At 37.9% G+C, this 13,603-nt stretch overlaps 1 protein-coding gene across 9 annotated transcripts in view; it reads left to right on the forward strand.

Annotated features, from left to right (window-relative positions):
- Positions 1-13,603, forward strand: part of LOC131437244 (FH1/FH2 domain-containing protein 3) — a 328,287-nt gene that overhangs the window by 282,564 nt on the left and 32,120 nt on the right. For 7 of the 9 annotated variants that reach the window (XR_009230740.1, XR_009230739.1, XR_009230741.1 and 4 more), the window contains 2 exons: positions 5,764-6,479; positions 6,631-7,245. Coding sequence is in view for 6 of the 9 variants with exons in the window: in XM_058606462.1 (XP_058462445.1) it covers positions 5,764-6,479; positions 6,631-7,245 (1,331 nt within the window). In the remaining 3 variants the exon portion in view is untranslated. The remainder of the gene's footprint in view (positions 1-5,763; positions 6,480-6,630; positions 7,246-13,603) is intronic. The other 2 variants (XM_058606465.1, XM_058606468.1) reach the window with 1 other exon arrangement.

Raw genomic sequence — 13,603 nt, forward strand, 5'->3', positions numbered from 1 at the left:
TTGAAAAATTTTCGTGTGGCGACTTTTATAATGGATGAAAATTTAGAACAACGTGCGTGCATCAAATTTTGTGTTGCAAATGGATTTAAGTGTTCCGAAACGTTGAAAATGTTAGAAAAGGCCTTTGGTGAATCGTGTCTTGGAAAAACACAGGCATACGAGTGGTATAAACGCTCCAAAGGTGGTCGTACAAGCTTGGATCATGATGAGATCCCTGGCCGCCCAACAACATCTGTTACTGAAGAAAACATTGAATCGGCGAAGCAAATCGTGTTGCAAAATCGTTCTGTACCGATTAGAGAGATTGCTGTGTTGTTGGGCATCTCTTATGGATCAGCCGAACACATTTTAACTGATGTTTTGGGTTTGGAACGCGTCGCTTCTCGGGTGGTGCCAAAAAAGTTGAATTTCATTCAAAAACAGCGTCGTGTTGATGTGGCCAAAGAGATGATTTCCATTGCAGATAGTGACCCCACATTCATCGAATGCATCATAACTGGTGATGAGGTGTGGATCTAGGAATATGATGTCGAAACCGCACAACAATCGACCGAATGGCGCTTCGAAGGCGAGCCATTGTTCTAAATTTTCATCCATTATAAAAATCGTCACACGAAATTTGTTCAACTTCTTTGTATAGACGCCAAACAAAAACTAATCGTACGATATGCGTCAAAATTTGACAGAATGTGTATAAAAGTGTTGCCAATGTTGCGAGAATAAAAGTTAACCGATTGGACAAGCGCGGGAATTTTAAAATGAAAATTCCGGTTCTTTTTTGATTATAAGGTATATCGTTTTGATTTCTTCGCATTTCGCCTTCGGCTTATCAGCACTTAATGTAGTTCAAATTGAACCGCGATCTCTGCCAAACAGTCCAATTTGATCCGTTAAGCAGGCGTAAAGTTCACACAATTTTTGTAACGTCTCGGACGAAAACGATTGACCATCGACTTCTTCAAGCACTGATGAGCAATCAATTTGAATTGATTTCAGCACTGATGTGCCAAAGGCGAAACGCGAACTAATAGAAAAAAGATGTTTCTATGTATTTTATTTATACCTACTGATCGAAATTGACCAGGACTGGTTCATTTAAACCGCGCGCGTAAACCCAATCGGTAAATTTCTTTACTAGGCTGGTGCAACCTTCTTTGACATTCCTGTTAAATCGAATTCCGATGACCCATTTCGTATACAGAGCAAATCATGCTCCGAGGTCACCGTTCCATCGTCCGGCCTCACCTCAATGCAATGTTTGCATCAAATGGATTCAAACATTACATAAAGAATTTCGATCCCTTTAAAGCGGCAAGCAATCGACGCGTATTTGATTTATGTTTCACAGCTTTGTGTATACGAATAATATTTTTCGATCTTACCAATATGTATTCAATGTCCTATTTCTTACCAATCGTATTCAAATATTCAATTTTCGGAAATTTTTTTTTTATAGTACTGACGGTTTCTATCAAAACAAAGACTACAAGCCTGGTTAAAATAAAGTCAATTTAAAACTACATCAAGGGGCTCAAGAACACTTCAGCAATAGGATGTCAAGCCGAAATATTTGACCTATTTGAATGATTATCTGAATATCTGAAACTTTACACGGTTTTATGCCTAAGAGATCAACATCTACAAATCTTGTATCTCATACATCTTTTATCATCCGATCTCTACAATCTCTACAAATAACCATTGCTAAACTCGCGAGACTGGGCTTTAGTGGCGCTTTACTGGATTGGATGCATTCATCTCTTACAGACACTCGAATTTAGTGTTCGACCCCCTCAAGTAGAAGGTAAAATAGAATTCATTTCTTTCTTCTGAACATACCTGCCTAGGCTAGCTGTTCCATTCTAAATTTATAACAGATTCAATCCAGAATACGGTTTATTTCATATTTTTTGCCTCTCCCAGGTAATGCTTGCCAAAAAGAACCAATCAAAATCGATATAGTAGTTCCACTTACTTGGTTAGCTCTGGAGTACCTCAAGGAAGTCATTTAGAAGCGTTCATATTTTTACTCTACCTCAATGATCTCCGTGAAATGTTTCAAACTATCATTTGCTGATGACTTTAAACTATAACAGATCGGCTGAAAAGTTCGTATCGTTTCTATGAGAGGGCGCCACTAGAATTAAATCCATACCATTTTCAGTTAGTACCAACCTTCAAAAGATACGTGTATAAATTTGACAGCTGTCTGATTATTAGTTTGTGAGATATTGCATTTTGAGTGAAGCTACTTTTGTTATTGTGAAAAAAAATGGAAAAAAAGGAATTTCGTGTGTTGATGAAACACTACTTTTTGATGAAAAAAAGTGCCGCCGATACCAAAAAATGGCTTGATGAGTGTTATCCAGACTCTGCACCGGGCGAAGCAACAATTCGTAAGTGGTTTGCAAAATTTCGTACTGGTCATATGAGCACCGAAGACGATGAACGCAGTGGACGTCCAAAAGAGGCTGTTACCGATGAAAACGTGAAAAAATCCACAAAATGATTTTCAATGACCGTAAAGTGAAGTTGATCGAGATAGCTGACACCCTAAAGATATCAAAGGAACATGTTGGACATATTATTCACGAATATTTGGATATGAGAAAGCTCGTGAGCTCACAATCGATCAAAAACAACAACGAATTGATGATTCTGAGCAGTGTTTGGAGCTGTTATATCGAAATAAAACCGATTGTTTTCGTCGATATATAACAATAGACGAAACATCGCTCCATCACTTCACTCCGGAGTCCAATCGACAGTCAGCTGAGTGGACTGCATGCGATGAACCGAACCCAAAGCGTGGAAAGACTCAACAATCGGCCGGTAAGGTTATGGCGTCTGTATTTTGGGATTCGCATGGTATAATTTTCATCGACTACCTTGAAAAGGGAAAAACCATCAACAGTAACTATTATATAGCGTTATTAGAGCGTTTGAAGGACGAAATTTCAAAAAAACGGCCCCATTTGAAGAAGAAAAAAGTTTAGTTTCATCAAGACAATGCACCGTTTCATAAGTCGATGAAAACCATGCTGAAATTGAACGAATTGGGCTTCGAATTGCACCCTCATCCACCGTATTCTCCAGATTTGGTCCCCAGTGACTTTTTCCTGTTCACAGACCTCAAGAGAATGCTCGCTGGTAAAAAATTTAGAAGCAATGAAGAGGTAATCGCTGAAACTGAGGCCTATTTTGAGGCAAAGGACAAATCGTACTACAAAAATGGTATCGAAAAGTTGGAAGATCGCTATAATCGCTGTATCGCCTCTGATGGCAATTATGTTGAATAATAAAAATGAATTTTGGCAAAAAAATGTGTGTTTCTATTAAACGATACGAACTTTTCAGCCGAACTGTTATCATAAGGGAACTACGTTTTCTGCAAGCTCAGTTTGACATACAGGATAGTACTTAACGCCTCCAAATGTTCCGTTATTTTTTTCCCCAAAAACGCTCAATGATTACATACGACTATCATCTCTCGCAAAATGGCCTCAAACGTGAATCCTCGTTAAAGAACTTGGGTGTTATTCTCAATCACGAACTGGATTTCAAGAATTCGTAATCTACCATGGAGTGCTAGTTCCTAGTTACAAAGATCGCTATCGACTTATTGAGCTAGATCCGCTGTCTTTTCTTAGGAACATTTGCAAGACTGTTTTCATTTCTGATCTGATTCAATCACGTGTTGACTGTCCTGATCTCCTACAATTGTTCAATTTTGACACTCATTGTCGTTGTCTTCGTTCTCATCCATGAACCTTTTTCCAGTATGTGACATTTTTACAATAGTTGCTCATAGAACTTTGATTTTCATCTCTCACGAAATACGATACGATTATTCCATGATTCTTTATATTTTCAGTTATAGTACTAATATTAATTCTTTGCGCTCGATCACCCCTTCGTCTCTCCACCATATCCATTGAAAACTAATAAATTCGCTCGTTGAAACATACCTTTTTTATCTCCTTTTCTCTTCTCTTCTTCGTTCTTCTACCATCTTTTTCGACCCATAATTAGATCTATATGTCGGTTCTAACCACGTTTCGTCCGCCCACTCTCATTTACCACTCCCTCCTTCTACCCACCTCTTACAGCATTTATCTAACCACATGTTTCTTCTTTTCTCTAGTTTTTATGTAATATCACCATCGTTGACTCGGTGGGCTTAGTGTCATCTAAGTGCTATAGACTTAGTTAGTTAGGGTTAGTTTTAATTGATAGTATTATACATGTCTCTGTTGGATTATTGAAATCTGTTGATATAAATAATGATAAGGTTTTATGCCCACTGGAGTGAGAAATTGTGATATTTCAGTTCCATCGGGCTTTTTCTTGCTCCAAAATAAATAAATAAACAAATGAAGCGCTTGCACCCAGACGACGCCGTTCTACTGAACAAATGTTATCATAGACTCACGGGGAGGCATGAGATAGGAACTTGTGAGCACTTAGTTGTCTCAACTTTGCGTCGCCTGCCCTGGAGAGATCCATTGAATCTTCCAAGCTACGAAAATCGATACACCTTTTAGCAACCAGCAAGGCTGCCAAACAAGCGGTAGCATTATTTGATGGAGACACATTTTGTGTTTATGTGTTGAATCGCTATTACAAAGTTAGGATATTTGTGCATTTCTCATACAGAAAGGCTTTACAATAACTGCACAATGATCCGGATCCACAATTTAGAGGAACAAACAATTATCTATGACAGATAAGCCATACTTTGATACATATGGTAGTAGGGTGGCTCTTATTGTTAGGGTGATCCAAAAATTATTTTCCGAACGCGTTGAGAAAGATTGCAGAGAAAAAAAATTTTCAAAAAATCGGAAATCGTCAAAAGTGTCAGAGAGTTGACTTTCAAAAATTTCGGGATAACGCCAGATCTAGACGATTCATGCATTTCTAAGACAAAACAAGAAAACCGGATAACTTTATAAATTCGTCATAAAGGAACCGCGTAACTTCGGAAATCGGCATAAAAACCGCTTAACTTAGGAAATCCGCGTAAAAAAAATCGTGTAAAAAACGCGTTTAATAGACCTCAGTCTAGTTCCTTTTATTTTCCATGCAATGGTACTTTGCATAATTATCGGACAATCTTGATCAATAATGTACTACAAAAATATCTTAGAACTTACACAGATTTAACTACAGATATGAACATATAAACTTGCGTAGATGAATACACACATACACCGACGCATACATGTATCCATACACTTCACTCATACCTATCTGTACAAATTCAAACATATACGTTTTACAGTACACAGTCCCATATACACACATCTACATATCCCAACAGAAAAAAATGTTAATCCAATTCGACCGATTGATGTAGTCAAACTTCTAATCGAAAATATCAAAATTTTCTTGGTCAATCGGCTCATCGAAAGTTAATTTAAACATATACGAGAAAGCATGGAGAGAAATATAATGTGCAAAAGGACCGCCTGGGTCTTCTTAAACGGTTTCACGTTCGATCTCCAACTGCTTTGCTATCTTCCTAGTCTGGGTTTACCACGGCTTCGACCATTATTTTCTGTCGAAGAACTTTTTTCTTGGAAGCCAATAATCGTTCAAAAGACTATGACAAAAATTAGTTCATCAAATTTTACCCATGTAGTCAAAAGTTACAAACATAACAAATTGTTGCATTTTTAACGAATACAGTTTTCACATGTTTGCTGGGCTTATCTTAAGCCTTTTAGATTCTTTATTCTAATGAATATAAACCTTTTTCAGACTTCTAAAAGATTACGAGAACGCCGATACCGAGCTTCTGATCTATGCCACTTCGCTGGTCAATAAAACCCTGTCTGGGCTGAGTGATCAGGATAGTTTCTACGACGAAAGTGATTTCCTGGAGCAGCAGGGTATGGAAGGCATTATTCAACGGTATATGTCTCGTCCGGGCACAGACCTCGACCTTCTGGATCAACTGCAGCTGTATGAAACTGTACTACGATTCGAGGATGGTGAAACCGATGGTATTCGAATACCAGATAATACGGTTCGAAAAACGCTTCGATATCGATCGAACGATAACGTCAACGATAGACGGAAGTCACGGCGACATAGTACCGGAACGGCACCGGTTACGGTGGTACAACAACCTCCGCCAATACCACCACCGCCTCCGCCCCATGTACTATACTCGGTTCCTCCCAATATGCCCCCACCGCCACCACCTCCCATACCTCCACCGGTGGCACCAGTTACGTTGTATGCCCCACTTCGAATTCCGCTGCAGCAAACTGTTGACGAGGATAGTTCAAGTTCGGCAAACTCAGCTGATCATAATCTAACCGGAAATGGATACCGGGACGATTCCAGGGATACAACTGGAGTCACACCCGGCCTGAGAAGAAGACGCGAGCGAGCGGAACGGCAGAAGACTTTCATGCGGGAACAGCAGGAACTATCCCAATTTAAGGCTCAGGAAGACACGAATGGTCACGGTAAGTTCACAACAGTATTTCTAGCATTCCGTTTCTGCAGTTTCGTTCCTAATCTCGCTTGTGTGAGACTTGCTGTTCTGTCAATTTTGTAACTAACCGCTACTTTGTGGCGTTCATGCGCTTTTTTCTTTCTAACACACACCATCCATAGGTTACATTCTAACCCAAAGCCATCAGCCTCAGCAGGCACAACAGCAAACACCCACGTTGCCGGTACGGTTGCGAAACGGATACGAATCTCGCAGCACGCGACTTGGCAATGGTATTCAGTCACCGCCAGCTGTCAACGAGTATGACCCTTCAACGCGGGTACCGAACCTAACTCAATCTGTGATTTATAGTAGGCATAATAATACTAATCATAACGCAACGAATGGCGAACTTAGTGTCTCGAATGGGAACAGTCACGATCCGATCGAGTATAGAAACAGTAAGAACCTACTGAAAAGTAAACAAAATGGTATCATCAACGGAAACTACAGCACCGGTAAGCTGGATGTCAATGGGAACATGTCCAATGGAAGAAACTCGAGCAGTCCTTCGGAACTGGATGAAAACGAAAGCCCCAACATCAAACTGAACGGACTGAACTATGGCGACATCAACGGATACGTCAACGGGCATGGTTATCATTTGAATGGTTTCAGACAACAGAACGGCAAGGAAGAACTTCGCCGTAGCAGCAGCAGCTACATTAACGGTAATGGTAATTTGCAGACCAATGGACACCACGTCGAACAGAACGGGAAGCAGGACCTGCTGCAAGGTATGTTACGTGTAGTCTTTCTTGCTTGCGTATGTTAGTGTTTTAAGAAAACTGTTGCTTGCAAAACCTATTCTACAATTCGTCTTTCATCCGGAGCCGGAAACAGTCCACCGGAGTTTAGTTATCATAATAGCCTCACTGTTTCCAAGAAGTATAAAACCTACTCATAATGTGTACCGACTGGTTACAAATATCCAAATGAGAAGTGTTTTTCACTGTTCTTTATTGACGATAAAATATCAGTGGAAATGAACATAATGTAGAACTTCAATATGTTCATTTCCACAGTTTTTTTAAATGGTCCAGGTATTCGCGTTAGAGGGGCTCATGGGTATACTAGCTCCTGCATTTCTGTTTTAATGAAATCTAAAAACAATTTCAGAGAAAATTGAATTCAGCCCGCATAATTATTTATTTACTACCGTTGCAACAGTATTCTCCATTATTGCACACACCCAGCTCGACGTCGACAACCTCTTCCAGGCTTTCCACTGAGCATCACACAGCATCATTCTCACTTCTGGAGCTATTGCTACTTGCCCAGCCCACTGTAGTCCTCTGTGTTTGATGAGCCCTCCAATGTCAGCGTGTCCAAATAAGTCTGCTACTTCAAAGCTCTTCGAAATAATAGTGAGTAAGGATGTTGTTCTCTCGTACAAAAAATTACATCTCTTCTGATCAACACGGCTTCATGCCCGGGAGATCGGTCAGCACTAAACTTTTGGATTTTACCTCGACGAGAATACAGGCGCTTGAAGAAAAAAGTACACTAAACCCTTAATTTACGCGAACTCAATTAACGCGACTTTTTCACGCATTTCATTTGAAATAACGCGATTTTCTATTTAATTCACGCGATGATAGCGTTGAAAAATACAATTTAACATGCTTCAGTGAATTGAATTTTTGAAATGAACATTACGGAATTGTTTGGTCTCATAGAATCTAGTTGAGATCGCATCCAAAAATTCTATGGACAAAAGAAATCAGCATATGAACGCATGAGTGATAACTTTGAGAGCGATATGTTCTCGTAGTACAACATTCAGCAAATTGACAAATTGTTGTAATGTCGCAGGAAGTTCTTGTCCTTCCAAAATCTCCATGGAATACTGGACTTGAGGTCTACCAACGAAACCGATGATATTAGTGAGTTTCTTTTTTGTAGTCCGTACTCGCGATATAACATTCAGTTAATTGTGATGATTCATTGTGATAAGTTATGAGGTAGTACTTATTCATCCAAAAATTACTTGAAGTAATTAGTAAAGCCTTAAGATCTACTAGCATAACAAAGTGCAATAACGAACTTATAGAACACGGTTTATGCTCGTGATTTCACTTACAATTGAGAGGTTTATTGAAGACGCTCCGGGTCACCCAGAAACTACTTGGAGCCCAGGCTTTAAGATCTACCAGCACAAGGAACTGCGTTAATAACTTTTTGTCATCGGCCTATGCTCATGATACTAGTTACATGCAATTGATAGGCCTCGCATCCAAAAACTACCTGTAGTTCAGACAAATAACAGATAACAAAGTGCATTAAAAACCTCAATCTTTGCGCTCCACACTCGTGATTCTTTGAAGTCTATGGATGACTGAGAATATTCCTGAAACAGATCAGAATAGACAAGTAAGCAAAATCAGAATAGACAAGTACACTAAAATCGAATGAAATTGAAAAAACTTTTTTAACGCAACAAATTTGAAATAACGCGGACCTAATTTATTCTCATAGTCCCAATTAAACGCTATTTAGCATGAATATGATTTATAGAAGTAACTGAAGTACAGGGTTTTGCACAACGTTTAAACCAACTCTCTGCTGAGAAGACATATTACTGTGGCAAGCATTCTACTGCAAAAACTAAGGATCAAATGTAAACCAAGTTTACTTGTGTAGGCAGGCCCGCTTAAGGGCCCCCGTGCAATATTTTTCAACAGTAAGTTCCATTAACAATAGAGTACTTTTTATATAAAAGTGAAAATAACTTGACTTTTCTTCCTCTCCCTCCTTTGGACCCCTTCCTTGAACTCTCCCTTAAACCCTCCCTGAAACCCCCCTCCTCCTTCCCTTGAATAATTTCTGCGCACGAACCTGTGTGTAGGCAATTTGTGTAATACGCACATTTTATTTGGTACGTATGTCAACGATATATGTGTTTAAATATGCAGTGCAACCAGTTTATCAAAGTCAATCGTTCAGAGTTTTAGACAATCTTATTTTGCACTATTTTTTTCTCAAACGAATGTTAAGTTTGACTTTTTGGATGAAATATCAGTTTTGATCAATTTTTCACCAATGTTTGATGGAAAATTGCGTATATTTTATGAATGTAGATTTAAATTCCCTAATAAAAAAGTTAGCAACGTTAGGAATGTGTTCGTTGCGAATCAGATGTGTTAGCGGAAGTAAGCTGAAACTGAAATAATTTTTCTCGAACAATTTTACAGAAAAACGGAAGAGTTTCAGACTAAGATTTTTGCTTTTCTTGAATTGCAATTCTAAGCTTAATGAACTAATTTGTTTATTTTTCAACCTTATGGAAGATGTATTGAATAAAATCAGGAAAAGAAGTGCAGGAATTTGTTCTTACGCACACATTGTTGACATTACTCATACGCTTGCAAAGTGTCTTGCTCCTTAAGAAGAATGGCTGATAAAAAAATGTCATTACTAACTAAACATTCACTCAGTATCTTTTACCATACTTTCGTGCAAATTATCGATCAGAATATCTTTACTACAGCAACTAAAACTTTATTTAATGTAGAATGTTCGATATTTTGTTTACCATATTTAGAGCGCTCTGATCACCCATCGATCGACCGAGATGTTGTTTACGATAGCATTCGGTTGAATGCTTCTATTCTTATCAACGGGCTGGTGTGAGTTCGCGCTAGCCAAACGCTGCGCTCCTGTTAAACTTTTTGTTTGTTCCGATAATAAAGGTTTTAACCTTAAGGTCATTCGCCTCTTTGGACTAGAAAAACCCTCTGACCCTATGTGCGGGATTGGGAATCGAACCCAGGCGCAAAGGCATCGACTTACTCATTATGTTATACCCATCCGCACTCTAAATTATCGTAATCTTTCACTCGAAATGATAGTGAGATGGGAAACGTTACGTTAAGTTAAAGAAGCTAAAAAGCGTTGTATACGATAATTTTGTTAATTTGAAAGTTACAAATCATAATTATAAATTATAAATCATGAATGTTGAAAACTTTTAGATTCTTGCATTCTTGCTGTAAACGAGTTACGATGCGTTACTTTTAAGGAAGCTATAAATGTTACGAAGCGTTACTAGCGTTACTTTTTTGTGAATCACAGACGTTACGAAGAGTTACATGCGTTACTTTTTGATAAGTTGTAAGCGTTAGAGAGTGTTATTTTTTTGTGAGTCAGGCACTACTAAGCGTTATATGCGTTACTTTGGAGTAAGTGTAAGCGTTACGGAACGTTACTTTTCGTGAATTGAAGCCGTTATATACGTTACATGCGTTACTTTTTTGTAAGTTATATGCGTTACAAAGCGTTACATGTGTTACTTTTAGTAAGTTATAAGCGTTACGGAACGTTACGAAGCGTTATTTGTGAGCTGAAGTCGTTACATGCGTTACTTGCGTTACATGCGATACTTTTTTGTAAATTATAAGCGTCGCGAAGCATTGCATGCGTAACTTTTAGTAAGTTCTAGGCGTTACTTTTAGTAAGTTCTAGGCGTTACGAATTGTTACATGCGCTACTTTTTTGTAAGTTGTTGGCGTTACATGCTTAACTTTTTTGTGAATCACAGGCGTTACTTTTTGATATGTTATAGGCGTTAAAGAGTGTTACGAAGTGTTACTTTTTTGTGAGTCAGGCGTTGCTAAGTTTTATATGCGTTACGTTTTAGTAAGTTGTAAGCGTTACGGAACGTTACTTTTTGTGAGTTGAAGCCGTTATATACGTTACGAAGCGTTACTTGTGACTATTTTTCACTTGAAGCTGTTAGCGTAATATATTCAATAGTGTCACTATTTATGTACCATGGAAATTAGACACAGCCGAAAGTTCAATCTTCAAAAATAACTCCATTTCTTTATTGAATCATGACCAAGGAAATAAGCCCTCCTGGCTATTCAAATTATTACCGACACATAAGATACAAATAAATTTAGGAAATACTTAATCTCTTAATATACCACTTCTTCAGTTTGTTACCCTCCGCTGACAATCAATTTACCGTCGTACCCGGTTGTTACTACCTGTTTCTTTCCGTTTTACGTTTCTTTCAAACAAACTTATAAAACCGATACACTGAAGAAGGATGTAAATAACATTCCGTAATACGCGTATCTGTATTGTAACGTTTGTTATATTACATTAAAGTATAGTGACTTTGTGAAAGTGTAATAACGTGACAGTGAAATAGTGAAATTAAATGGTACATAAATAGTGACACTATTGTTACTTGTGAGTTGAAGCCTTTACATGCGTTACTTGCGTCACATGTGATACTTTTTTTGTAAGTTATAGGCGTTACGAGGCATTACATGCGATACTTTTAGTAAGTTATAGGCGTTACGTATTGTTACATGCGCTACTTTTTTGTAAGTTGTTGGCGTTACATGCGTTACTTTTTGATATGTTATAAGCGATACAGAGTATTACGAAGTGTTACTTTTTTGTGAGTCAGGCGTTACTAAGTGTTGTATGCGTTACTTTTTAGTAAGTTGTAAGCGTTACGGAACGTTACTTTTTGTGAGTTAAGCCGTTTTATACGTTATATGCGTTACTTTTTGTAAGTTATAAGCGTTACATGCGTTACTCTTAATAAGTTATAAGCGTTACGGAACGTTACGAAGCGTTACTTGTAAGCTGAAGCCATTACATGCGTTACTTGCATTACATACGATACTTTTTTGGAAATTATAGGCGTTACGAAGCATTACATGCGTTACTTTTAGTAAGTTCTAGACGTTACGAATTGTCACACGCGTTACTTTTTTGTAAGTTGTTGGCGTTACGAAGCGTTACATGCGTTATTTTTTGTGGGTTATATGCGTTACAAAGCGTTACAAGCGTTACTCGTTTGTAAGTTACAAGCGGTAGGATGCGCTACTTTTTAGTAAGTTATAGGCGTTACGAAGCATTACTTTTTGTAAGTTACAGGCGTTATGAAGCGTTACTTTTTGTAAGTGACAGGTGTTACGGAACGTGACATGTGTTACTCTGTACAGGTTTTTAGCGTTACGAAGCGTTACACGCGTTAGTTTTTTGTGAGTTGTAGACGTTACGTGCGTTACTCTTTCGTGAACTACCGGTTTAAGTAAGTGTTACATGTGTTACATTTTTGTAAGTTGATCAAAATTAATTCAAAATCTAAGTCTCCCAGCATGATGTTGCGAAGTGCGCAACATCATGCTGGAAGTTGAAATTTGCCAAGAAAATCAACGAATTTCAAAAATTTCAACGAAATCGGTTATATGAAATTCGTTGATTTTCCATGAAAAGCGAGAAAAGGTTTTCCAAAAATGTGTCCAAATGTGATCCTTGTTGCCAGCATATGGTTTATTAGAAAAAAAATTCATACCATCGAATTATTTTTTCAAATAATTGTGAAAGATCACAAAAAAACCTGTTTTAATCCACCTAGTGGTGTAATGACGCCTTTCTCATATCAATCATATATTCTTCAAAATTATTTTTCTTCGATTCTTAAAAGTCGGATGCGAATAATATTCAGGAATTTTGTATGGGATCACGAGACCTTTCATTTGAATCTGAGTTTGTGAAAATCGGTTCAGCCATCTCCGAGAAAAGTTAATGCAAAAAACTTTACATACACACACACACATACACACATAGACATTTTGCGTACTCGGCGAACTGAGTCGAATGGTATAGGACACTCGGCCCTCCGGGCCTCGGTTCAAAAGTCGGTTTTCACAGTGATTGCATAACCTTTCTATATGAGAAAGGCAAAAACTCTTTTTTTCAAAGCTATCCTCCGAATTTTTCAGCCATTTTTGCTTGCAGATAGATAAAAGCTTTTCAAAGGTGTGTATATTTTTGGTTTTGGCAAATTTTCAAAATTTCCATCGAAAACTTACTAAAACCACCCGCGCGCATGGTACTTGGACGATGGCCTTGACTTTTTTAAAATATATAATAATAATACTTCATTTTACAATAACTTCCAGAAAAAGTTTGTTTTTTCAACGCTTTTTTTCAGAAAGTCATTTTAACGATCAAGTAGAACCAAATTATCAACATTTGAATAAAAAATAAAAATATTATATTTCTTGGGCGATTTTATGAATTCCGACCTTATAGTTATATTGAACGGGATGAGATTTTTTCCATACT

This window comes from Malaya genurostris, chromosome 3, assembly GCF_030247185.1.
Source record: "Malaya genurostris strain Urasoe2022 chromosome 3, Malgen_1.1, whole genome shotgun sequence".
Classification (NCBI taxonomy): domain Eukaryota; kingdom Metazoa; phylum Arthropoda; class Insecta; order Diptera; family Culicidae; genus Malaya; species Malaya genurostris.